The sequence below is a fragment of the Callorhinchus milii genome, unplaced genomic scaffold, assembly GCF_018977255.1.
Source record: "Callorhinchus milii isolate IMCB2004 unplaced genomic scaffold, IMCB_Cmil_1.0 Scaffold2, whole genome shotgun sequence".
Classification (NCBI taxonomy): Eukaryota; Metazoa; Chordata; class Chondrichthyes; order Chimaeriformes; family Callorhinchidae; genus Callorhinchus; species Callorhinchus milii.
In genome coordinates, this window is record NW_024704743.1 from 83,136,494 (window position 1) to 83,164,010 (window position 27,517).

A 27,517-nucleotide genomic window follows, 5' to 3' on the forward strand; every position below is an offset into this window, starting at 1 on the left:
TCAATGTCAAACATCTTTAATGGTAACTACCTGACACCCAATCTGAGGTTCACAAATATTATTCACAAATATCATTTTGGAGTTTGTATATTAACATCCCATTACAGATTAGCCCTTACTGGCTGTGGCAGCTCTTGTATAATTTCTCCAATATTTTTTCTCCAATTAAAGGTGATCAATCTACAGCTTGGCAGCCAAGACTCCAACCCTACGAATCTTAACCAGTTACAATTTAGCCTTTACTGGCTGCGGGAGCTCTACCACTATTTTCCCAATATTTTTCCCCAGGTAAAGGTAATCTACAGCTTGGTAGATGGACTCCAACCCCACAAATCTGCCTTCTGGGGCCTGGTCTCCCCTATCAACTTCACAGACCAATTCACCTCTCTCATACATCTCCATCAGGTGCTTCAGACCAGCCTGATACTGAGAGGGATAATGAAGCAGGAAGAAGCCACGTACGCTGGCGGACTTCTGGAGTAATTTTAGTGCCAGATTATCTACTTCCACAGCCTTGAGGCCCCCAGGGTTTTGATAGGACGAAATAAAGCCGATGAGCAGAAGACGTCCTTTGATGGCCAAGCAGTTGACAGCCAGCTTGAACATGTCGCCTCCCACCGACTCATAGACCACGTCCAGTCCTTCCGGGTATTCCTTTCGAAGAACTTCAGCGACGTTCTCAGTTTTGTAGTTAATGGGGCGATCGCAGTCTATGGATTTCAGAAAACTGACCTTTTCATCCGAAGAGCAGGTGCCAATTACATGACACTTTGCCTTCTTGGCCAGTTGCACAGCAAACTGACCAGTGCCACCAGCAGCTGCCGTCACCAAAACCTTCTGACCCTCAGACAGTGCTCCCAGCTCCTTCAGACTGATATAAGCTGTTGTGGCACTGAGCAGCAGAGTGAGGAACTCGGGCTTAACGGATGGTACCCAGACTGCTTTTTTGGTTGGCACTATTACATATTCAGCGAAGGCCCCGGGTGCCATATAGGCCACAGACTGGCCCACAGCATAATTGGCACTGGCACTCAGACCTAGGCCTACCACTTCCCCAATTCCCTCAAACCCAATGCCAAATGGAGGCCGAAGGGAAGGATCGTATTGCCCAGCAGCGTAGTTGATGTCAGACGCATTGATGCCAACAAATCTGGATCAAACAGAAAAATGGAAGAATCAGTCACTTAAGATTTTCCAATAAGTGCAGTGAGCTACGCTAGTTAACACTGGGGTGAAATTTTATTTAGTCGAACAACTGCTGTGAAACATCACAAATTTTATTCCATAATGAAATACAGAGCAACATCATATTTTCTTACATTAGGTATATTGTATGTGATATTATATTGTACATTATGTTATCAAATATGTGGAGTCCTGTAGCTCATTGGTTAGAGCGCTCCCCTCACAAGCGAGAGACCTGGGTTCAATTCCCGGCAGAGCGAAACTTTGGGCGAGTTTCCTTACTCCACACACCTGATAATAACCAAGAAAAAAACCCAATAATAATTTGGTCACTTCAATCCACGACTGTTTGTGGGACACTGGTGTGCGCAATTGGCTGCCACGTTTCGTCCACAAAAATGCAGTCAATTCACTTTACAGTATAGTCTGTGAAGCACTTTGAGACGTCTAGCAGACGTGAAAAGCGCTATATCAAATTCAAAGAGTATTATTACTATTATTATGAAGTAAGTCATACATATATTTAGCAGCCAGCCGTGGTCTTTTTACATTGCATTGTATTTTGGAGTGTATATGAAACATTATATTTCATAAGGTAAAGTCACACTTTTGACACTGTTTCTGTTGGTTATGTTTGATGATATATATAATGTTAGCTGATGGCATTGTCCATTGGGTTGTTACATATGCTGCTAATTTATATTCTATTACGGTCTGGCCACAATCTTTCAATCCTCCTTGGACACCAGGGTGGGGCCAGAGGACTGGAGGGTTGCAAATGTTATTCCCTGTAGAAAATGAAGCAGAAGGATAAACTCGGGAACTACAAGCCAGTCAACTTAATGTCATTAGTGGGGAAACTTCTAGAGACTATAATCCAGGACAAAATAAATTTTCACTTAGAAAAATATGGGTTAATAAAGAACAGCCAACGGATTTGTTAAAGGAAACCGTGTCTAACAAACCTGATAAGAGTTTTTTGATGAAGTAACAGAGAGGGTGGATGAAGGTAGTGCAGTTGATGTAATCCATATAGATTTTCAAAAGGGGTTTGATAAAATGCCACATAAGCGACATGTAAGCAAAATAGAAGCCCACAGTATCAAAAGGACAGTGGCAGCATGAATACAGAACTGGCTGGGAAACAGAAAGTGAAGAGTTGTGGTGAATGGTTGTTTTTCTGACTGGAGGGAAGTGTGCAGTGGTGTCCCCCAGGGGTCAGTATTGGGACCACTGTTTTTTTGATCTATATAAATGTCCTGGACTTAGGTATAGAGAGTACAATTTCCAAATTTGCAGATGATACTAAACTAGGAAAAGTAGTAAACAGTGAGGAGGATAGGAGTGGACTGCAAGAGGACATAGACAGACTGGTAAAATGGGCAAACACGTGGCAGATGAAGTTTAATGTGGATAACTGCAAAGTGATGCATTTTGGGAGGAAGAATGAGGAGGCAATATAAGCTGATGGTACAATCTTAAAGTGGGTGAAGGAACAGAGACCTGAGGGTTCATATAAATAAATCTCTGAAGGTGGCAGGACAGGTAGATAAAGCTGTTAAAAAAAAAGCATGCGGAATACTAAGCTTTATAAATAGCGTCAAAGAATACAAAAGTCAGGAAGTTGTGATAAACCTTTATAAAATACTGGTTTTAACCTCAGCTAGAATACTGTTTTCAGTTCTGGACACCACACTTTAGGAAGGATGTCAAGGCATTGGAGACGGTGCAAAAGAGATTTACTAAGATGGTACCAGGTACGAGGGACTTCAGTTATGAGGAGAGCCTAGAGAAGCTGGGATTATTCTCCTTGGAGTAGAGAAGGTTAAGAGGAGACTTAATAGAAGTTTTCAAAATTATGAGGGGATTCAATAGGGTCAACAATTTTTTTCATACGAGTTGTTCATGTCTGGAATGCATTGCCTGAAAGGGTGGTGGAACCTGATTCAATAACAATCTTTAAGAGAGAAGCAGATAATTATTTGGGGAGGACAAGTTTGTAGGGTTATGGGGAGAGCACGGGTTGTGGGATTGATTTGGATAGCTCTTTTAAAAGAACCAGCAGACACGATGGGCCAAATGGCCTTCTTTTGTGATGTATAATTCTACGATTTTATGAGCAGTGTAAGCAGCAATCAGAAATGTATTATTAATAATTATTAATAATCCTTGCATTTTTTATAGTGCCTTTCATATCAGGGGGATGTCTCAAAGTGCTACACAGGATTTACTGTACACTGTATTTTTTAGGTGAATTTCCAAGATGACAGCTGAGGGGTGCAGTGTCGTGAAGTGCTTGGTGGACAGGTCAGTGCATTTTTGGCAAATGAAGTTTGCGACATTTACACAAGAAAGATGTTAAGAAATGTTGCAATCTTTACTTCAATCTGCTGCATTTTCTTGTACTGTTGCTGCAGTTTATTGCCCACAAATATACAATCAATTCATTTTACAATATATTCTGCGAAGCGCTTTGAGACGTCTAGAAGACGTGAAAAGCTCTATATCAAATGCAAGGATTATTATCATTATTATTATAAAAGGTAACTATCTTTACTCTATTATTCTGTGGATGTCTTAATAATTATTATGCTTTTGCTAACGGCAGTGATGTTTGACTGTCTGCATTCCCAACCAGATCTTTGAAATTTCGTTTCAATTGTTAGTGTCAAGTTCTGCCACTATTAAGCACTCCGAGATGCTACAAGCATAAAGGGTGCTACATAAGTGCAAGCTGTTGGTTAAAAATAAATAGTGCATCCATCATAATTTACAATTAATTGCTAATTGAAATCAAACTTCAATCTTGAAATACTTGTTGTTATCGATATATATTAATAGAATTAAAAAAGCAGCATGTCCCCTCTGATGGTCAAGTAGCTAATGACATTGTATGCACTGCAGCACAAAGCCACGCACACCATCAGAAGGTTGTAGGTTCTGTGCTAAACTGATTGATCTCAACAGGAGCAACAGTTGGGACACTACAATTGGCCTTAGTTCCCTGAGATAACAAAAATAAATTTGCCGGGTTTCTGGCCCCAATCATTATCCAGTGATGCCTAAATGTAAAGTGCAAATGTGCAAATAACAACTTGCCTTTATATAGCACTCTTCATAACATTTTGGAATACTTCACAGAGGTGGGGTTGGTTGCGGGGTTGGAGAGGCTGTAGGACTGTTGGCAAGAACGGGATTGGGCTTTTCTCTGATGCCTTCCATGACCAAATAGTTTGCCGACTTACAAATGCAAAACATCCATTCTTTTGATCTGCTGGAAGGCTCCTGGTGCCTTTGGAGCCTAACCTCAACTTCAGTCAATGGCTTTCGGAGACGATAAACGTAGAATCTCCGTCTTGTGAATAATTAATTGGTAATTAAGATCAGGATTATTTGTGGCCAGTGTGAATGTAAATGGCTGTTGTATTTGCCTACAAAATCTGTTCACTATAACCAGCCTTTGTTTTGGTCTGACACATTTCTAAACCCATCACCATGTTTAAGGGTATACAATCCAGACAGAGAGAGCCATGCATTCCACTTACTCACACAAATTTCCTGTGAAGTGCTTTGAGATATTTCAACATGATAAAAATCTATAAAAATGCAAGTTTTTTTTCTTTCTTAGGGCGATATCAGAACAGCTGATTTATGCCACTGCATTGGCAGAAAGTGTGTTGGGGGTACTGCTGAGGTTTAACCAGCTAAAACCACATAGCTTGCCATTGAAAGTTTCCCGCAATTTATAATAATAATCCTTGCATTTGATATAGCAGTTTTTCATGTCTTCCAGACGTCTCAAAGTGCTTCACAGAATATACTGTAAAGTGAATTGCTGTATATTTGTGGGTGAAATGTGGCAGCCAATTGCGCACAGCAGTGTCCCACAAACAGTCGCGGATTGAAGTGACTAATTTATTATTCATTTTTCTTGAGGGATTATTATCAGGCATGTGGAGTAAGGAAACTTGCCCAAGGTTTGGCTCTGCCGGGAATCGAACCCAGGTCTCTCGCTTGCGAGGCGAGTGCTCTAACCACTGAGCTACAGGACTCCACTCAGGACTCAAGGTGGTCCTAACTTGTCTAGTTCGGACGAGAAGGGTAACTATGACTAAAACAAGCCCTACGCTATAGATTGAGATTGTCTAAATTGGCTGCTTGAGACTACAAGTGCTTATGATAAAAGCCTTAAGATATGTCTACAATTGTTTCCCAAATTAAATAAACCGTGGCCTGTTGGAAAAGACTCTGAATATTGCTAGACAATCTGTGCTGTAAAGCACATCATAGTCAGGCACTTTGAGGAGACAGAATAGTCGGGAGACCACATTGTGTCACTGAATAAAATATTTCTGTGTCAAGAAGTTTTCTCTGAAGGAACTGGCGGAAAACAAAGCATGATTACATGGTATGTTTTACATTACATGTGACGAGATACATTACATCTCGTCACATTCTGTCTTATGTAATGTTTCATTATATTATTTAGTAACAATAACTCCAGTACAAGGCTTCCTTAGACTTAATATTTTATGCCTTGAGCACTTATGTTCTCAAGCAGCCAAAGGTTCTCAACCTTTAGACCATTTCAATCCATGGCCCAGGGCTGGTTACAGTCAAAGTGAAATGTAAATATTGAATCCACACCGGTGTTTTAAATGGCAGGCTTTGCAGTTCTACATGGTTAAACTCCAGCAGTCACCATGCTTAAGTGTATCCAAACCAAAGTGAGAGTTCCATACCTCCCACCTACACAAGGAAATTCACATGTTTGGAATGGAATCCACACTCTCTCCCTGGAGGGATAATCTTGCTTACCTAATTTCAGAGAGCATTAGGCACAGGTTGACACGAGCCAAGGCTTGGGACCCCAAAATGTGTGTTGGGATACTGCTCGAGTCTAACCAGCTGAAACCATATAGCTTGCCATTGAAAGTCCTGTCTGGTAAGCTTTCCTGCTGCTTGTCCATCTTAGACTACCCTACCAGTTATGGCTTTGGCTTGTAGGGTTAAAAGGAACTGAATGGGAAGAATCTCTGCCCCCACTCATTGGTCTGCCCTTTCAAATCCTATGTGGATTCCTGTAGCTCAGTGGTTAGAGCACTGGCCTCGCAAGCAAGAGACCTGGGTTCAATTCCCGGTAATAATAATAATCCTTGCATTTGATATAGCGCTTTTCACGTCTTCTAGACGTCCCAAAGCGCTTCACAGAATATACTGTAAAGTGAATTGACTGTATATTTGTGGGCGAACGCGGCAGCCAATTGCGCACAGCAGTGTCCCACAAACAGTCGTAGATTGAAAATGACCAATTTATTATTGTTTTTTGTTTTGGCGGGATTATTAGGCGAGTGGAGTAAGGAAACTTGCCCAAGGTTTCGCCCTGCCTGGAATTGAACTCAGGTCTCTCGCTTGCAAAGCAAGTGCTCTAACCACTTAGTACTTAGTACTTAGTACTCCATGGTAGGGCAAAATGTTAGGCAAGTTTCCTCACTCCACACATCTCTGTTTACCTAGCATTATGTAGGAACCCGGTTGTTAGTCGATTGGCGGATCGCTTTTCCGGGGGTAATAATTCCTTAAAAAATAATGTTTTAAGGCCACTTAATCCACGACTCTTTGTGGGACACTGCTGTGCGCAATTGACTGCTGCATTTCACCCACAAAACATACAGTCAATTCACTTTACAGTATATTCTGCAAAGCACTTCGAGATGTCTTGACGACGTGATAAGGCGCAACATCAAATGTAAGCATTATTATTGATGAGCCAGCCTGGCAGTGCTGTCATCAGCAGTGTCCTGGAATACTCAGGACCTGCCTGGCTCAGGTACCAGACTACAGAGACTACCACAGAGGGTTGGCTCGATTCTGATATTCCGTTGCCAAGCATGTCACCACCTTAGAACCAGTTCAGCTCCAAGGAAACCCCACTTACCTCCACCCCCATCTCACATGGATAGTCATGAGTTGGTCATTTGACATCCAATAAGCATGGGTTTGTGCTCAGTGTTCCGAGGCGCTACCCTATGTGCAGGGCGTTATATAAATACAAGTTGCTGTTGTTGTTTGAGTCCTTACTAAGTGGATAACAGGATGGATGGCACGCAGAATGGTAGACACACATACGACATGCAAAAGCCACTGTATCATTTTGTATTATAATACTATGGCTGGGAGTTTGCCAGAGCAATTCCTATACAGGGTTGAGGTCATTTCTTTAGTCTTGGTCCTGCAGTTTGACTGGATTAAAGGTTGTGAACCAAGAAGTCCATCCTATAAAAGCTGGAGTAGGTGATTGGAGTGAGGGGTTAGCAAAGTCCTTGCATGACTCAGGAGGGGTATTTTCCTGTTTTGATCAGCTGATGACTCTGATTCTGGTTTTGAGCCACATTTCTACCAGTGTAGCTGACAGCTTGCATTACGTCCTTGATGTATGTTGACACTCACCAAAGACTATTAGTTAATTGTTACATCGACAAAAAGAGTATTAATGACTTGTAATGTGTACTTGCCATATTATTTTGCAGTAATCAGCTGTTGATTATTTCATGATAAACGCTCAGCGATTACATCACCACCGTTAATCCTTCTTCATACATCAATGACATGGAGTGTGCTGGCTGCCCTCCACCACACTAACAGCTGCTGCAACAGCGCATCAAGCATAGAGTGCACGTTCCTCCCTTCACCACATCCTGAGATACCGCGCTCGTTTTACCTGCCTCGGAAGTATAATAAAAGTCATAATCCTTGTGTTTGATATGGCACCTTTCGCATTGGAAGGGCATCTCAAAGTTAACAGGATTTACTGTAAAGTGTGCTGACTTTAGCAGCCACTTTGTGCACAGCAATGTCCCACAGACAGCCAAGATGTGAATTGATCAATTTATCTGGTGGATTGTTGGTCAGGACACTGGGAGAAACTCACCTCCTCTTTTTGAATAGTGCTACAGGATCTTTAACCTGAACAGGCAGACAAGGCTTTGTGTTTTTGTCTCATCCAAAGGATGGAACCTCTGATGTTGCACTGGAGTGTCAGCTTCATCTATGTCAGCTCAGAGCCTTGACGTGAGCTATGGAGTTTGAACGCACAACCTTCTGACTCAAGAGGCGAGTGTTACCAACTGGGCCAGGCTGACATAAGAGAAATGATTATAAAAGAGTACTTTTTATATATATATATTATACATGTACTTTAAAAAATACTTTTGCTTTGTAACAATTCAAGACCTTTGACACTATTCCAAAAGGGAAGGGAGCTCCTCCTGGTATCATGGCCAATAATCTTGCAGATAAAATTGGTCATTTGTTTCATGGCTGTTAGCAGAAAATTGTTGTGTGCAAATTGGCTGCCATGGTGGCTTACAGTTTCTACACTTTACAGTAATTCCCTTTGAAGCACGTAGGGGCATTTTGATCTATGAAGTGCTATATCAGATGTAAAAATAATTGTGCTTTCCCCTAATCCAGCTAAAACCACTCTCTGAGTTATAAGGATTGTGAGCATCCAAGTCCTTGGATGGAGCGCTGTGAAAGAGAACTTGACCAGCCGTGATCTGTGCCTTCTTAAGTATCAATGATGGCTGCCTTGGCTCTTCTAACCTCATCCTACCTTTTCAAGAAGTGCATGTGAAACATGTACTAACTCGTATGTTAAACAAAGCCTTCTTAAGGAAAGAGTAATTTTCTTGAATATGTTACCTCTTAATTCTTGTTTTTCATTATCTCCTTTTCAATATTATGTCATCAGACCCTCCATACCTCGGGCACTGACAACATCTACCTCCATCGATGCACTCTACACGTCACGGAGCCAATACGGAATCTCTGCGTCCTGTTCGACCCTCAACTGTCCTTCGTACCCCACATACATGTCATGTCCTGCTCCGCCTTTCCCCACCTCAGCAACACCGCTCAGCTCCACCATTGTCTCACACCGCAGGCCGCCGAGACCCTCATATATGCATTCATAACATCCAGGCTCGACTGCGCAAACTCCCTGCGCGCTGGTCTCCCCAACTCCCCCATCCATAGGCTGCAGATCATCTAGAACTCTGCAGCTCATGTTCTCTCCCGCACCAGGCACAGTGACCCTATCAACCCCACCTCTCACCTGACTCCACTGGCTTCCCATTACTCAGAGGACACAGTTCAAGATCCTGGTCCTCACTGTCAAAGCCCTCCATGGCCTTGCTCCCCACTACGTCTACGACCTTCTAACCCCGTAACAACCTGCCCGCTCCCTACACTCAGTGGGCTCCGGCCTGCTTCACATCCCCCACCTTGCCCGCCCCACCTTTGGGAGCCGGGTCTTCAGCCACTCTGCCCCCACCCTCTGGAACTTCATCCCACAGTCCCTCCGCTTCGCACTCTCCCTTGCCTCCTTCAAGACGTGTCTCAAGACCCTCCTCTTCGACTGTGCCTTCGGTCACCCTTCTTCCCCCCTGCCCTCCACCCTCCCCGAACCTGACCCCCAGCTCGTGTCCGAAACACTGACTGTCCAGCACCTTCGCACGTCCTCCCGACGTGAAAGGCACTATACAAATGTAATTTTGTTGTTGTTGTTTTAGATTCACAACTACTGCTCACCTTTCTTATTAAATCATTTTAAATAATGCCAGAGTAATATTTTTTGAGCAGCTTGAAAATGCGTACTGCCAAACATCACAAGATTAATTAATTATGCCATTATCTTTGCAGATACAGTCAAAAAAAATAATACCGTTACACAAAGCTGAAGTGTATATTTTTCAAACCCACTATCTCCTTTGTAACTCAGGCAAAAGGATTTCTTGTAAATACACATTTCCGTCATTCATCGCCAAATGAAACCTTTCAAAGCAATTTACATCATTGCTTCCTTGGGCTACAAACTAGAAAAACTGACCTTAATAAAATCGTATGATAAACCAAGGTATAATCCCATTGAGATTCTTCTCCAATGTTTCACCCCTTTTTCCAATATGGAATGTGTACACTGACTGCAACAATGCAGGACTGCGCTGTGGTCAACAGAGATTCAGAACGATGGTCTAACTAGCACTGCGCTCATGGGAAAATTCTTTGGTTGTTGCCATAAATTGATTTATTTTTTCCCTTCATGTGACACGGTATTCCACTTCCTTCCAGATTGGCTATTATGTCAAGATTGTGACCTATTTCTTATGATAAAAATGGTTGGCATTATATTCAGTAGATTTTGTCCGTAACACCTGACCCTAAACCTCAGATCAGTTGTAAAAGAGAGGAGTTTACTTTGCTCCACCAATTTTCACTCTTCCACTCTTGAAGGCACCACCTCCATGGGGATTGCGCTCTCTTTGTGTGCCTAATGGCACCATCTCAATGCTGCAGGAAACCAACTGAAATGCTTGGATTATTATTATTAAATGCTGGGGTCCTCCTGACATGAAAGGCACTATATCAATGTATTGTATTGTATTGTTTCCTCTACTTTTTAAATGAAAATCTGCTCCCATATCAGCAAATTAGATGTGGGATCAATTGGTCAAAATCCAAGATGCCGTCTGCGGCAGCCAAACTTCTCTCCCCACCTTTAAATCCCATCTGAAGACCTTCCTTTTTGATTGTGCTTATGGTCACCTTCCCCCTCCTTCTCCCCATTGGCTCATTGTCAGTCTCCGCCACTGTCAAGCGATCTGGGACGCTACCCGGTGTGAAGGGCGCTATATAAATGCCAGTTGTTGTTGTTGTTGGATTCAACATGGAAAAGGAGATGATTAACAAGTGAGTGAGCACTGGCACTAATCAAAGAGTGGGAAGAAATGTACGGCATTTCACAGCGTGTTCCTTGTAAGGGAACACATTATGAACCATCACAAATAGGTTTAGAGTTGTAAAGGGCAATTTCAGGACAGATATCAGCTAGTTTTTTCTTTACACAGAGAGTAATCAACAACTGGAACAGGTTGTCATAACAGCTGGGAGAGGCCATGACACTAGATTCATTTAAAAAGCAGCTTGATGCAATGATGGGGTGGGTGAATGATGGGGGTCGGTAATAGTGAGTGTTCTGAAGAGCTGAGTTTGGATCTTATGATCCTGTGGATTTTCACCCCAATATTGGTAGCCGTTATCACAGATTACCCTAACATTCCTCCCTCGCAGGCAAAAGAAAAAGAATCAATTATCTAGCTTCTCCATGACCCAGGGACATCACCTCATTGTTTCCATTCCACACAACAGGCACCTTTGTTGTTTTTGTACATGTAGGTCCTGGTAGTTTCTCTTTCAGCTGAATACTGATGCTTAAGGTAAGCAGCAGCACCAAAACATGTCGGCTCCACACAGCCTGCCTGAGATTGATCTTGCCTGAGCTCAACAAAAGGTCCCTGCAATTGACTTTTACTAGAAGCTATTAAAAATAAATTGCAGCCATAAAGGAAGTCTGTACCCAGCTGCCCATATGTGATGGCACCAACCCAGAGAGTTTTTACTTTTAATACAGTACTATACTTTTTTGAAGGATGGAACATAAAACATACAAAAATGCATTTCCTGTATTCATTTATAGTTTTGGTGATGAACTAAAGTCCATAAAGCCCAATAAAAAGTATTAAAGGTATTCTTTACATTGAGATATGGTAATCATTAGTAATTTGAATGAAAACTTGCATTTTTATAGCATCTAAAACGTCAAAATGTCTTAGCGTGCTTCAGAGTAATTACTGTCAAGTGTGGAGACCGATTACGTAGACAAATGTTGGAACCCAATTTACCACAAACATTTGTTTTTGGTCAGCTGACATACACTGAAACCAATGTTTAAGAGCATCCAAACTGTTGAGATGCATTTAGACTGTTTAGACCCACATGAGCTAAGAATTTTCTGAAAAACACTAGGAAATCTTTCAAGGAAGGAACTACAAGATTTCTTTTAAGTTATATTGTAAAACCCAATTTCATATATAATGGTGTTCCACTGAGATCCAGTGTCAGGCGTAATTTGTAAACATTGCCAAAACTGGCTGTATTGTGCCTTATACTGACCCATTTGAAGTCATCAGTGTGGTTTGATTGATCCATAAATAGCTTTAGCAGGTCACAAAAATGGAAAGCGGTGCCTGAACTAGGATATTAGTCTAAACGTCCTGTTGAGACCTCAGCTTTCATTTTACCAGGGGTGCATTCCAAAATGACGATGAGGAAAATAATAATCCTTGCATTTGATAAACCACCTTTCACATTAGGAGTGTCTCAAAGCCCTCCGCAGGATTGACTGTAAAGTGCAGTGATCATATTCAATAAGTAAATCCGGCAGTCAACTTGCAGACAGCAATGTCCCACAAACAAACAGGAAGTAAATGACCAATTTTATCTGGGGAACTGTTGACCAGAACACTGAGGGAAACTCCATTATCTCTTTTGCAAAGTGTCATGGAATCTTTAATGTCCATTTGAACAGATAGACGGGACCTCACTTGAACCTCTCATAAGAAGGACAGCAACTCCAACAATGCAGCACTTCCCCAGGATTGCATTAGAGTTCACCTAGATTGTGAGTTCAAACTCTCAAAATGGGGCTTGGACCCACAAACTCCTGACTTAGAGGCGAAGGTGTTACCAACTGAACCAGGCTGACACATGCATTTCATTGAGCCTGTTCTACTATTTTATAAGAAACAAATGGACGATTTTTTAAACCATTCCCTGCCTGTGTATGTGTGTGTGTGTGTGTGGCTGCCTGCCTAATCTCTCTTTTAAACGTCCTGTACATTGATTCTGGATCTAGTTTTCTTCTTGTAACTTCAATAAACATCAATAACAAGGCCTTTAGTTCAGTGACGCCGGTAATTGTATCAGGATTTCTGATCGAGTTTCCAATTCTGTGATGAGGATTCACTCACTCTGGGAGCTGGAATGAGACGACTGCCCACAATTCACTTCATATACAAGCTTTACGGGAGGTGTTATTCCCATTGGTTAGTCTGGATTGCAATTAAGGTCATTGAAGTGCAAGGGCATATTATGCTCTCTAAACCTTACATCACTTCTGGGAGACTGACAGATTTCCCAAGGTGCCTCCCGAACGAAAGATCATAAGAGTGGTTTGGATGAAGAAGATCCTTCGACCCATTTGATTTCATCCTTCCAGAATAACCCACCCTTACCGTCCTCCCATCACTACATGATGGAAATCCCTTAGGGTACCATCTTGCACTGGAAGATTTTTTTTAAAAAGCAAAATAAATGCATTTGCTTCTCTGAATATTGTAGCTCTGAGGCAGCGTCGACCAAAGGAAACAAAGTGTGCCGGGTGAGATGAAGGAAAGTACAAAGGAAACGGCTGCTGAGAGCTTGAAATCTCTACGGCCATGTTAACAGTAGTTCTCTGCTGTGTTTGACCAGCCGCCCGCCCTCTGCTGTTGGGATTCACCTCAATGACACGTCCCTGAGGCATGTCGTGGGCTGGCAGTTCAGTCCAATCCAGTTCAGCCTCTGGTGTGGGGCAAAATCAAACGCTCCATTACACATTCCCCAGAACTATCCCGGGGGGAGCTGTCTCTGGGGACCAAGAGGAGGAGAGGGAAAGGGAATAATTGGGGAAACAAAAAGCGAGATGGAGAAAGAGAAAAAAGACCAGAAAAAGACACAAAAAACAGTCAACAGAGAGGGAATTGAAAGAAAATAAGCAAAGATAAAATATGCTCTGAAAGATTGGGGGAGGGGAAGGGGTTAGCAGGGAATCATTCTGACACAGAGACAGAGAGAATAGTTATGTGTAGTACAGAGTAGTACAATAATGCAGTGAGACTACCTGAACTGAAGATCGCAGAGATAGATTATGACCATGACAGTGGTGCTTCATCCCCAGCATCAGCCACCCTTGCCCCTTCTTCCTCTGTAAAATGCAGCAACGGTGGCCTGCTGTAGTACCTCTCCCATCAAGTGGTTGTTGTTAACTGCAGGATGGCAGGTAACAACAACAACTTCTGCCCCATTTTCTGGGACCCATCCAGAATCCCTCTGCCTAACTCCACCCTCCACTCGCCCCAGTTAATCCAGTCTGTATCCTCTCCTGAACACGGCTCTGTATTCCCATCATCCCTTTCCTCTCCAGGCTCCATCCCCCACTGGATTGACTCAAGATCCTCTTACTGATTTTTAAATACCTTCATGTACTTGTCCCACCCTAACTTTGCAAACTCTTCCAGCCTCTCCTTTCTCTCCGCACCCTTCGGCTTGCTGCACCTCTTACACGCCCCCAGTCTGGAACTCCCACCCAAAATCTTTCCACGTCACCACCTTTCTCTCTCTCTCTCTGTCTTCAAAACCCTTGTCAAAATCTTACCTCTCTGATTGTGCCTTCTGTCGCTTTCCCCATACCCCCCTTCTTCCCATCAAGCTCGGTGTCCCGAGCTATCCATGTAAATCACTTCAAGCCGTTTTCCTACATGAAAGGGACCACATAAGTGCAAATTCTCGTCATTGTTAAAATAAATCACATGATTTACAGTGTGGCACACTGGAAGGCTCCTGCGCACAGCACTCAAGACGCAGAATCCTCCTGGTGTTGTGCCTGTTTTACCAACTGCTGGAATTGGAATAGTCAGTTTCCTGCTTGCGGGAAGTGATGTCAGCGGTGACCATTTGTATAGCCGCCTCATTATAAGGGTCTGAGTTTGATAATCTAAACCATTGCGTTATAACCGGGGTCAGCATGTACTGTATCTATAAATTTAGGTATTATAGACAGCTCCTATTTTTCATAGTTTGTGTCACTTAAGTGTGTTCCAATTACTGTAACCAGATGCTTCATATGGGTGTTTAGTTGTTTTTAAATTGAGTATCCCCTCATTCATTCTATGGGCTCATTCTGCTAAGTGTATAATAGCAGGGGTAATTTTAATTTTAATTTAAGGTCCACATACACAATGCACATTTAAGTAATGGATTAATAGCTTCATTCTCACCTTTCAAATGCCAATCTGATAATTGTTTGTCTAAATAGGTCCATTTAACACCTCATTATTCATGAACTACCAGCCTCCAGACCTGTGCTGCACAACAGAAGGCCTGTGAGCTGAATCCGGATCACTTGATTGTTTCGACCAGTCCACAGTGGAGGTTTTAGATTCTGAACTGCCGGCCCACAAGTGCTCCTTAAAAACTATTACACTATTAAATGAAGTCACATGATTTACAGTGTGGCACACTGGAACAGTTCAGGAGCCTTCCAGTGGAGTCCTGTAGTTCAGTGGTTAGAGCACTCGCCTCACAAACGAGAGACCTGGGTTCGATTCCCGGCAGGGCGAAACCTTGGGCCAGTTTCCTTATTCCACACAACTGATAATAAACCCTCAAGAAAAAAACAATAATAAATTGTTCACTTCAATCCACAACTGTTTTTGGGACACTGTTGTGAGCAATTGGCTGCCGCGTTTCGCCCACAAATAACAGCAATTCACTTTACAGTATATTCTGTGAAGCGCTTTGAGACGTCTCAAAGATGTGAAAAGCACTATATCAAATAAAAGCACTATATCAAACAAGGATGATTATTATTATTAACTATTCAATGATTGAGAACAATATTCAAAAGCAAATAGAAAATATGTGAGAATGTGTTTTTTTAATCAAAAGGATGATAGACAGACAAGAAGACTATCGAAACGGGTGGTCAGACAAAGAGTGGCAATTGTGGCGTTATTCCTCAAATGTTTTTAGCAGTTCAAAATCTAAAAATGTTTCTGTTACCTATGTGAATCTGAATAAATACTCAAGCATTTGTAGAACTGAAGAAGTGTTATGACATTATTGATATATCAGTTGCAAAAATTGCAGTATTTATTCAAATTTAGGAACATGACTTGCCCCTATCAACAATGGTTCTGCCAGCCAACCTTGTTCTAACATATCTCCTTATAATGCAGGCTGACTATAGCAGGTGACTATAATGGGGTATGCATCCCAATAGTTACAATGCACTACAATTGATAGAATTTTCATTTACAATAATAATAATATAATAATAAATAATCTTTGCATTTGATATAGCACTTTTCACGTCTTCTAGACGTTTCAAAGCGCTTTACAGAATTTGCTGTAAAGTGAATTGGCTGTATATTTGTGGGCGAAACGCCTTTCACATCTGGGAGATGTGTCTCAGAGCTTTACTTACCAAAAAATAAAATACAGACCGAAAGCCAGTTCCACAGAATATATATCATCCAGTGTATAACTTGAAAAATAACAAGGTTATAACATGGTTGTAGAACCTTATCATTTAAAGCATAGTGGTCATTTGATTCATTATGCCTGTGCTGATGGAACCATCCATTTAGTTCAATTTTCGTGTCTTTTCCCCATATCCTGCTTATAGACATGTGGGTAGAAATTCCACCCAAGTCTAAAATTGCTTCATTAACATAACATTTCAGAGTGTGCAGAAGTTGGCAGTTTGTTTATTTCAGTTTTAGCTTTCAAGACCATTTTCTGTAATTTCTTAAAAAGAACTTACAGAGAAACCAACTTCAAAATTAAAGACTGTATTTGAGGTTTTAATAAATGTTGATTGCTCAGAAATGCTACGTAAATAAAGTAAATCTAGACCCAGTTAGAATTTCTATCCAGTGAAAATGGATTTGGTGTGATGACATTACACAAGCTATGTATGGGCAGAGGTTTAATGCTCATTTTCCTGACTAGCCGCTACTTAAATGATGGTAATAAAAGTAGTGGCAGACTTCAATGATAGCGATTAATGAGTCAATGTGTTAGGACTGAAGTGAATTTTGTAGACAAATATGTCAATCATTTTGTGCACAGCAAGGTCCCACAAACAGCCATGAAGTGTATGATCAATTAATCTGAAAATTATTGGTCAGAAACTTCCTTTTATTTTGAAAAGTTCCATGTAATATTCACCTGAACAAGCAGATGGAACCTTGGTTTAACATCTCACTTGAAGCATGACGATTCCCCTAGTGCTGACCTCAGTCTAGACTGTGAGCTCATGTCCCAACATGGCTCATGTGGAGTCCTATAGTTCAGTGGTTAGAGCACTTACCTCGCAAGCGAGAGACCTGGGTTCGATTCCCGGCAGGGCGAAAAGCTGGGCAAGTATCCTTACTCTACATGCCTCTGTTTACCTAGCAGTACCAGTTGTTATTCGATTGACGGATTGCTTTTCTGGGGGTAATAATTCCTTAAACAAATTGGTCACTTCAATCCACGACTGTTTGTGGGACATTGCTGTGCGTAATTGGCTGCCACGCCCACACAATATACCGTCCATTCACTTCACAGTATATTCTGTGAAGCACTTTGAGACGTCTCGAAGACCTGATACGGCGCTACATTAAATGCAAGGATTATTATTATTTCAGTGTATGATTGGATCTCCTTCCTCATATTCTGGCCTATCACATTTGATGATATGTTACATTTACTTTACGCTTTGCTCTTTGAGACTGTTGAACAAGAGGACACAGGTTTTGGTTTGCAAAGGGCAATTCAAGACAGTCACTTGAAAATATTTATTTACCCAGATGGTAATTATTGACTGAAACACGTTATCAGGATGGGTGGTTTAGGCCAGCATGTTGGACTCATATAAAAAGCTTGGTGCTGCATTGAGACAACAGTAGGGTGGGTATTCTGGAAGGATGTAATCAAATGGGCTGAAGGGCCTTTGTTACCCAACTGATTTTGTGATCTTATGAAGAGGCCATGCATGAACAACGTCAGACAAGCGGTAGAGTTTTGGAGACATCCAGTAATAGTTTAAAAATTGCAGATATTCTGTTGCTGCAATACATGCATCAAAGATTGAGCAAGCATGTAATTTTGGGTTTGTCTCGGACAATAGAAAGCCTGGCTCAGTTGGTCGCTTAATCCATGACTGTTTGTGGGATACTGCTGTACGTAATTGGCTGCCGCGTTTCGCCCACAAAATATACAGTCAATTCACTTTACAGTATATTCTGTGAAGTGCTTTGAGACGTCTCCAAAATGTGATAAGGATCTATATCAAATGCAAGGATTATTATTATAGTGTCACAAATGCAATCGTGTCTATATAATTTACAGTTGGACATTTCTCGCTTGGGTAGAAATGAATATTGATGCCACTGGCCTTTCAGACAAAGGAGTTCCATCTGGTAGCAATGGCTCAGCCATTCTAAAGAAGGCCACCTCCGAGCAGCAGATTGGGGTTAGATTACGTGGCTTATATGTAGTAAAAGCACCATGCAAACTTGATAGGTTGAATGTCCTGTTTCCTCACTATAGTATTTTCTGATTTCAGGCCCAACCTGCAACAGCAGGAGTGCCATTACTAGTGGAGTCACAGAGTGTCAACCGGGGATTACTTTATGTGGGGAAGCACCATGCGTCTGCTTGCTGCCTGTCCTTAGGGCATTGAGATCAGGAACTCAGCATGTGGTGAATCACAGACATGAGCCAGCACCTTCCCTGTCTGTGGCACGAGCTACAGGAAATCCAGTGCTCTGTGCCAGCCAAAGCACTCTGAATAGCACCGTCATTGCAAATATCAACCAGTGGTTTTGCAAGTGAATTACCTTTGTCCTATATCATGCTACATTTGTGGATTTCTTATATTGATACATCTAATGAACGTACAAAATTTGGAAAACCAACATTTACTTTAGCATTTTAATGTAATGGGCAGACAGGAACTGAAGAGCTTTCCTATGTCTTTCTATATCTATTGGTGTACTGAGTACTTTCCAACAAAGGACAACTGCACTATGTAACAAAACAACTGGATAGCGGGGAGGACTTGGCAGGACCGTTGTCTAGCCAGGGAGTTCAGATGATGTCATAAACCTCAACAGCAAGACATGGAACAGGTTGTATCTGTCATCTGAACCTTGAAATTGAATTACAGCCTTGAAATCACTTTCCTTAGTTGCTATTTATGATATCTTGCAAATTTTTGTGTCACTGCATTTTTTAATCTTGCTGTTTTTGGATCTGGCTCTGAGTTCAGAAACAGCAGACAGGCTGCAGGACAGTTGTTGGCAACTTATTGGTTTCTGTTTCCAGCACGCTCATTACAAACACTGCTCTCCTAGTGATGATGAAACGCGGGTTGACTGTCTGTGCTGAGTTAGCTGATCTCAGCCAGGGCAGCTGTAGGGATGTTATAATTCATCTCGCTACCCCTGGGCTAGGGAGAGAGAAAAATCAACCAGGTTCATACCACTGATCACTTTCCAGTGACCCTCTGCTAGAAACGTGATAGTGTGGATGTCAGTGAGAACAGGATCCAGTACAGCTGCGATGCCCCCCCACCCCCCCACACCATTCGCTTGCCAAAATTCACTACCTAGTTTTACACATGAAGACTAGTCATTTGGATGAATAACCAGAGCTGCAAGCACATGTGGTACTGTTCTCCTGCTTTGGGGCTGGTGGGAGAGGGATAGAGCGGTGATAAAATTAGTGGAAAAAAATCACTGCTGACCCTTGCAAATTTATTTAATGTTCTACTACACATAGATTTTGAATCGAATATCAGGCTTTAGTATTCTCTTCCAGGTTTATCTGGTAATGGACAGCAGAAAGTAGTGCTGTCCGATGTTCGCAGAAGATCTGAATATTTTGCGCTCATCCAGTCTGCTGATGTCCTGTTGGCTTGTTTGATGGACATCAAGGACTGGTTAAGTGCAAATTTCCTGTAACTGAATGTTGGCAAGACAGAAGCCATACTCTTTGACTCCCATTAACGTGTTTTCTCCTGTGGGTCTGAAACCCTCAACCTCCCCGGGCTCTCCCTCAGACTCACCGAACCTGTCCGCAACTTAGGTGTCAGGTTCGAAACACAGCTTTCCTTTCTACCCCACATCCGTTCCCTGACCAGGAATGCTTTTTTCCACCTCCATCACATTACCCGCCTCTGACTGTACCTCACATCCAAAGCAGCCAAAACCCTCGTCCATGCTTTTGTTACTTCCCAGCTGGACTATTCCAATGCCCTCCTAGCTGGTCTCCCCAGCTCCACCATACACATAATATAATTGATTCAAAACTCTGCGTCCGGAACTTACCCGCACAAAACTTCGTACCCCCATCACACCAGTCCTTGCCAGGCTCCACTGGTTCCCAATGCCTGAACGGATCGATTTCAAGATCCTCTCACTCGTTTTCAAATCCCTTCATGCCCTCGCACCTCGCTAACAGGTGCGACCTGCTTACCCCCCACTCCACCACCTGCTGCCTCCGCTCGGCTGCCTCTTGCCTCCTGTTTGTCCCCCGTCCCCTCCGCACCACCATCAGCCACTACACCCCAAAACTCTGGAACTATCTCCCTCAATCCCTTCGCCTTACCCCCTCCCTCCGTACTTTCAAATCCCACCTCAAGACCTTCCTTTTTGATCTTGCTTACGGTCACCTTCCCCCTCCCTCTGCCCTTGGCTCGGGGTCAGACTCCGCCATTGTCAAGTGCTGCGGAACGCTACCCCGTGTGAAGGGTGCTATAACAATGCAAGTTGTTGTTTGAGTTTTCACGGTGAGTTTTGGCAGCTTATCTGACTGCGGAGGGATTTGGTTGCACCTGATCCTACCCTCACCTGATGTCCTTGCACATTCATTTCTGGCAAAGGGGCACTGGTAGTCAGCCTGACTTGTTTCACCTTCCACAATGAGGGATGCAGAGGCCAATTTATAGTTCGCCTGAAAAAATACACTTCTACAGTAAAATCCTGTGAAACGCTTTGAGACATTTCAGCATTGTGATGAAGCCATGTATCAAATGCAAGGATTATTATTTATTGTTATTATTATTAATAATAATAAGATGTAAATAATAATTATAATTGTTGCCTGGCTAATTCAGGCTAATTGAGCACTGGCTCGCTGGATAAAATTAGTGAGATGTCTTAGAAGAGTTGTGAGACTTGTTGTAGGTTAACAGAAAAATTAAATATGCTTGAATAGAAGGAACTTATATTATACTGCTACTAAGTATGATTACTTAATGCTTTTATCATATTTCTAGTAAATTAAAAAAACTAGAAATTGATGCAAGACTCTTTGCAAATGTATCTTATTGCTAAAAACTTGTTTATCTCACACCCCGAGTAACAGCTCTGAATCATCGAATTGGCAATAATTCTGTAATACTGTTATCACTGTGAATAGTAAATGTTGTTAATGTAAATGTAAAATGTTATTGTAAAATAAAACACACACAATCCATAAATATGCATATCAAATCAAAACGACCAGGTTATTTTCTCCCAAAAAAGGCTGCTTCCATTTTTATCGTGAACCACATTGGAAAATATGAGAAAGTTCATATTCGTTTTACCAAATGAATGTCTTACATTAATAAACACAGTGGAGTCCTGCGATATGCAAAAGGTTGGGGAGGTGCAATAACAGGACTGACTTTACAGCCACTGACTGTAATTAGGACTGAATTGAGACTTCAAAAAGATTTGCTGATTTCAGGGATTTGCCAGTATGGATTCGATTGCATGTTAGCAACTTTATTCTAATTTTTCTTCTTGGAATCTGCATCATTTTAAGAAACGATTATTATTATTAAGTCGACTCGTTTTTTTTCCCTCTCGCTCCTTCACCCAACCAATGAACATTAAGAGCCATCATTCCAAATGTGTTGGGAAGGAGCTCTGGAGCAATGCTTTTTTTTTTGCCAGTAAATTGAACAAATTCCTGGAAGCTCCTGGAGAGAGGGAGAGAGAGAGAGCACTTGACAATTTGGATGCCAGTTCAGGCAGACTAATGATGTCACTGGTAATGAAGTCATGCAGTAAAATGCCTGTGATCCTGAACACTATATAGCTCGGTTTGTGCACGAAATATCCCCCTCCACCACCCCCCCACCCCTTCCCTGCACTCTGTCTGCGTTATGTACGTGGAGAGGAATAGTCAGTCCTTTGGCTGAAATGCACAGATCAATTGCAACGCCCAGAAGAGAAAACGTCTCACCAGGCAAAATGTTGGGAGGGGTATATTTTATACACCCAGGGTATTTATTTTTAATCATTGTGCAGCTGGGTTATTTTAAATCGGGGAGGGAAAAGGGGGTGGTGGTGGGGGGGGGAGGGGGATCAGTAATGCATGTGTAATAATATTCGCTACCTGTNAAAAAAAACACTACCTATTTGCCAATTGCTCCAGAAATGTAAGGCATCGGATTGTTTTTTGAACTCAGGTACGAATGGAAACTTTTCTCGACTTTACTGATCCTGACTCCCCCCTCTCTTTCTCTTTCTCTCTCTCTCTCTCTCTCTCTCTCACACACACACACACATGTTGGGACAAAAAAATAAAATAAATCTGCGTTGATGTGGATGCAGTTTTAAGCAGAATTACATGACATGACACAGAGATTCGCTTTGCGCTGCAGATACTATACAGAGTGAATGTTAAGTGGGTCAGTGGTCACCCATTCGAACAGGTCTGATTTCATTCGGTGGCACTGAAAGAACCCTTTCAAGGCTGTTTGTGCGGGGTTTTATTTTTTTTTGGGGGGGGGGATGAGAGGGGAGGGGGTGAAAAAAAAGATAAATGAAAACACCGTTCGCGTGTTTTGTTTATTCGAGAGTTTGCGGCGATTGAGCCGTGTGATGCTCTGCGTTAACTGATCCCAGTTTTTTAATATATATATATGCATATATATAATTCTGGAAAACATGGTTCTGGTGCAGCTCCAAAGTGCAGGTTGGGGGGAAAGCCTAAGCTCATTCAAACATACCAGTCTCCTAAAGCGTGGACTCGATCGAACTCCTTGAAAGGTTCAGAAATCATCTGAAATGTGCAGCTCTCTGTGCACTTCTCTGTGCGACTGCGAATTATTTCACAGCGCACTTTGCAGTTGTTGGACCTTTTCATTCGCACGGTTCAAAATTCACTTGAATGCGGTTTCAATCTGAAACCCAGTCTTTGTTTGTAGGCAGCGCAGACCAACACGAAATCTAATCTGAAAAGGGTTAACCTTTGCATCAAAAATGAAAGTAACGGCGTCGGTGATTGTAGGTGATGTTGGAATGTATTCCACAGTCGCAAGAACAGATCATACATATGCAGAACCAGCTCTGATTCTGTGCTTTCCTGCCCAGAAAAGGCTGCATTATTACATTTAGCGCTGGGGGCTGCCTGTGTTATGTTATTTATTGCCTGGTTTGGAAGCTGGACATGGTTGTTGAATGACGAGCAGCTTTACAAAAACCCAATCGAACCGATTCCTAAAGTTTCAATGCTTCCACCTTCAGCAGAGAGCCGCGACGAAAAGTATTTTCCTCCTTTGGAGATTGGATGTGGAGCAAAACAGCATATATTTTCTGAATAGTTAAATGAAACCTCCTTCCTCCCCGAGAAAGAGATGCAATGTTTATTTTTATGTAACATGATGTGATGATCTGCAATGGGACTTTGCAGTGTGCAGTGAAGTGAAGTGGACAGCAATGGTCCAGTTGCAGTACCTTCCTGAGCAAACACGGCCCTCCATAGGGCTCAAAGGGTTTGATTGCTTTTAAAAGCACATTTCCCCCCTCTCTCTGATTGCTGGGATATGTAAAGAAAAAGAATATTAATTTAGCCTCAATGACCCCGGCGGGGTTATCCGCCTTTTGCTGCAATCTTGACCAGAGGTTAGATTCACTGAACACTTGAAATGGGTCGGTTTAGCACAGGACGCCAAGTGCAGTCGTTTTAAAGTTGAAACGTCCCTGGTTTGGTCCTGATTAAAAACGTTTGTGCAGCACAGAGAGTGGCGTTAACTTGGCCTTGTTTGCATTTCTTTGCAGGGTTATTTTCATCCGTTTTAAAATTATTATTATTATTATTATTATTATCAAAGGTGTTCTGTTTTTCTCTCTCCCTTCTCCCTCTTCTTGTAAAATGCGTTCGAGTGTGAGTGTGTGTGTGTGTGTGTGTGTTGGGCTCTCACCAAATGTTTGCTGCTGCACAAAACAAAATCTGACGGCTGGGGTTTTATTTCGGGTTAGATCTTCCCATGTTATGCCGAGGATCCCGCTGTGGAGTCGTTTTACCTGCAAATAAGAGTGGTCCTACAGTGAGGCACAGTCTTGCCCACTGCATCCCACTCACTCCAATGCCCGCCTCGCACCCCAGCAAACAATTCCCAGATCGTGGTGGCAAGTTGATTTGCAAACAGCATTTCGGAGCAAAACAGAGCCAAATACATTTGAAAAAGACAACCTCGAACTGCAAACCCTTTACTGTTAGTCCGTCCCCACCCCCCACCCCTCAACACACACACACACACACACACCGCACACACACACACACGGGCAAAAATAGTGTTTGCACCCGTTAATATGCGTATGTTATGAGTCAGGGTGAATGGTGATGTCCACGGTTCTATATGTATTTATTGCTTCTATCGAAATATCGCCGACCACACCGCAAAAGCCAAACGTAACGATGGCAATTATTTTTTTTTGGACCCAATGAAATGCAAAAAATCTGTTTGAATGCATCCCCGATGAGCTAAATTTCTCAACTTAACACACACCCTGGGAAAACTGCAACCGAGTTCACCGAAAGAGCGTCCCGGTGTGTTGTCATCGGGATGAAGTTAACATTTAAACCGGTTTTATTAGCAGCAAATAAAGTCTTGCTGGAGAATACAGCTTTTTTTAAAAAAAAGTATTTTCACGTTTTTTATTTACAAAAAACGTGTCATTGACTGCAAGAACGAAGCGTGTGTGGGTATATTTTAACCAAGTAAGTGATTGAGTTGTAAACTGCACAGCATAAAACGATTGCTTTACCCCACTTATTGATAGTCGATGTTAATGGTAACATTCCTCAGTGGAAAACACAAAATAACTCAATCCTACGTGTCACAGAGCAATTGTCTAACCCCCCAAAAAAGGGGCGAAGAGCAATTATGGACAGTTGATGTCACACTGATGTTAAAATGTGCTGCATTTTTTTCATATTTCTTGCGATGAAGTTTGTGCACAGTCTGACAAGGATGCGCTGTGGTCGTGTGTTAAACCCAACCGATCTCTTTCATCGCGACCCTGTGATGTGGTCAGTTCCATTAGGCGCAAAAGTCCCCGAATTTATTTATCCTCTTCAATGAATCGAAGCCGATTCAAACTTAAAGCACCTTTGGACCAGGAGTTACAAAGACCCCGTTTTTTTTTTTGCACGTTTTCTCTCTCGCTTTTATTTCGCGCAAAAATGAAACCATGTTCAGGTCAGAAGAAATGCTGGTTTGCGCGTAGGGTGTTTTATTTTAAGTTGTATATATTTTGGGGGGCAAGCTCCACAAAACAGGAATGCAAACTCATGAAATATTTGTTGAACTAAAACCTGCGAAGTGCAAATTGATCGAGACGATTTGATGGACTTTTAACATTAACATCAGCAAAATGTCTTCCAACATTGGGCACCGAAACAAGATTAGGTGATGCGAACTGCCTTTTGCACATTAACTTCGAATTGGTACCTGTCAAATACTTGTGCAATCCTAAACCTCGGTGTGTTTCCTAATCAGTACAGTATAGTATAGTATAGTATAGTACAGACTACATTCCCAGAGCTGTGTCTATATACTGTCCTGAAGTGCTTTGTCATTCACAGCGAAGCTCAGCACCACAGATTGGCGCATTTCAGTACATGGTTTTAAATGCTTCAATCTTTCCACATATATGTTTCTGTTGTGGAGTGCAGTATCTGCAGAAGTGTTTCGACCCGAAACCATCAGCCTCTAAATAAAGCGATGTTCCCACTCCGATGAGCACGCTGTGTGCAACCCGTTCAGATGCACGGGCTGAGCAGCGTTGAAACGTAACGAATAGTCTTTGCGGGCAACTGAATCCCATCCCCTCGAAATCTCCAAAATGCATAAAAGCCTAAAAACCGTGCAAATTTAATTTTCACTGCACAGAAAGAAAAGAGAGCAAATCCGGACAGGCCCTTCTATTGACCTGCAAAACATCCCTTTCCCCCCCCCCCACCCCTCCCACCCCTCCACCACCCATGTGCAAACGAGGCTGTTCACAATCTTAAAATATTTAGAAACCAAGAGAGTTAAAAATCAGAATAAAAAAATAATAAAAGGATTATTAGAGGGCATTTTTTTTAAAAACAAAAAAAAAACCCCCACAGGTGCTGGCTGGTCGAACAGAAACTGACTGCCCAATGCAACAAAGATGTTTGTGGCAAAGTGCGGTGTGGGCAGCAGTTGTGCATGTGTGTGTATGTGTATGTGTGCATGTGTGTGTATGTGTGTGTGTATGTGGGTGTGTGTGTGTGTGCGTTGGTGGATCTGCTGCCCCCAGTCAGTCAGTCAGTCAGTCAGTGTGAGTGAGCGCATTTGTGTCAGTTTAGTGCACGTTACGTGCTCGGAGCTGACGCACAGACACCCAGAGACTGACTGACTGACTGACAGATGGACGGATGGTGATGGATGGATAACATTGACAGATGTGAGGGCGGATCCCGGGACTGGTTTGGACGTATAAGCTGACGATGGAGGCACTCCAGTGCAAAGCGGGTCTGCCTCGGTTAATGCACATAAATATATATATATACACATATACAGATGTATATATAATCTCTCTCCACGCACACAGCTCCGGCTGCAAACTCGAGAGGAGTGAGAGACCATCGCCGCGAAACAGAGGGAGACTGGAGTTGGGGAGGAACAGATCGCTGCCGACAGCACTCGGCACAACCCCCACCCCCCCACCCCCCCCACCGCAGCCGGTAAAACCCCGCAAACTTTTGATTCTCTTTACTTTTTTTTATTTTAAAAAAAACCCAAAACAAAAAACAAACACACAAAAAAAAAACACAAACCAGAACAGCACAGCACAGCACAGCGGCGGCGGCGCACTTTCCCTGCAGAGGAGGGAGGATGTGTGGGGGGGTGTGGGGGGGATTGGGAGGGTGGTGGTGGTGGTGGTGGTGGAATAATATTGCTAATAAATCATAACCGTAACGTGCAGAATGATGTTGAGCGACTCACCGATTCCGCACCAGTAACTCTCCATCTCCGGGGGTGGGGACGCGGGCGGACTGAGTGCGCACAGCCTCGGTGAAGTTTGGGCTGAGTGCGGTGACCACCAGCTTCCTCATGGCGCCGGGGACGGCGGAGGCTGTGAAGTCCATGAACTGCTGGGAGTAGGACATGTCAACTATACCGCGGCGAGGGACCGGGACCGGGACCGGGACCTGGACCGGGACAGCACACGGCGGCGCGGCGATCCGACAGGTCCAGCGGATGCCACACACCAGCTTTGCTGCTGTCGGGGAGAGACGGGCCATCAGCTATTTCTTTTTTTTTTGCTGCTGCTGTTGCACACACACACACACACACACACCTCTCTCTCTCTCT

General features: G+C 42.7%; 1 protein-coding gene across 2 annotated transcripts; it reads right to left on the minus strand.

Moving 5' to 3' along the window:
• Nucleotides 1-27,517, minus strand: LOC103183218 (prostaglandin reductase 3). 2 transcript variants are annotated; one of them, XM_007900568.2, is made up of 2 exons: nt 27,149-27,517; nt 1-1,150 (listed from the first exon to the last, which is right to left on the minus strand). In XM_007900568.2, exons 1-2 carry the CDS (start codon nt 27,445-27,447, stop codon nt 226-228), a joined length of 1,224 nt encoding a protein of 407 aa, XP_007898759.1. In that variant the 5' UTR covers nt 27,448-27,517; the 3' UTR covers nt 1-225. The 2 variants fall into 2 exon arrangements, with proteins under 2 accessions (XP_007898759.1, XP_042188305.1); XM_042332371.1 differs by lacking the exon at nt 27,149-27,517 and adding an exon at nt 14,501-14,580.

Coding starts and splice junctions, on each gene's coding strand:
- LOC103183218 (XM_007900568.2), bottom strand. CDS start 27,447: ATGGCCCGTCTCTCCCCGACAGCAGCAAAGCTGGTGTGTGGCATCCGC. Junction 1,151..27,148: donor GAGTTACTGGTGCGGAATCG/GTGAGTCGCTCA, acceptor TGTTTGATCCAG/ATTTGTTGGCATCAATGCGT.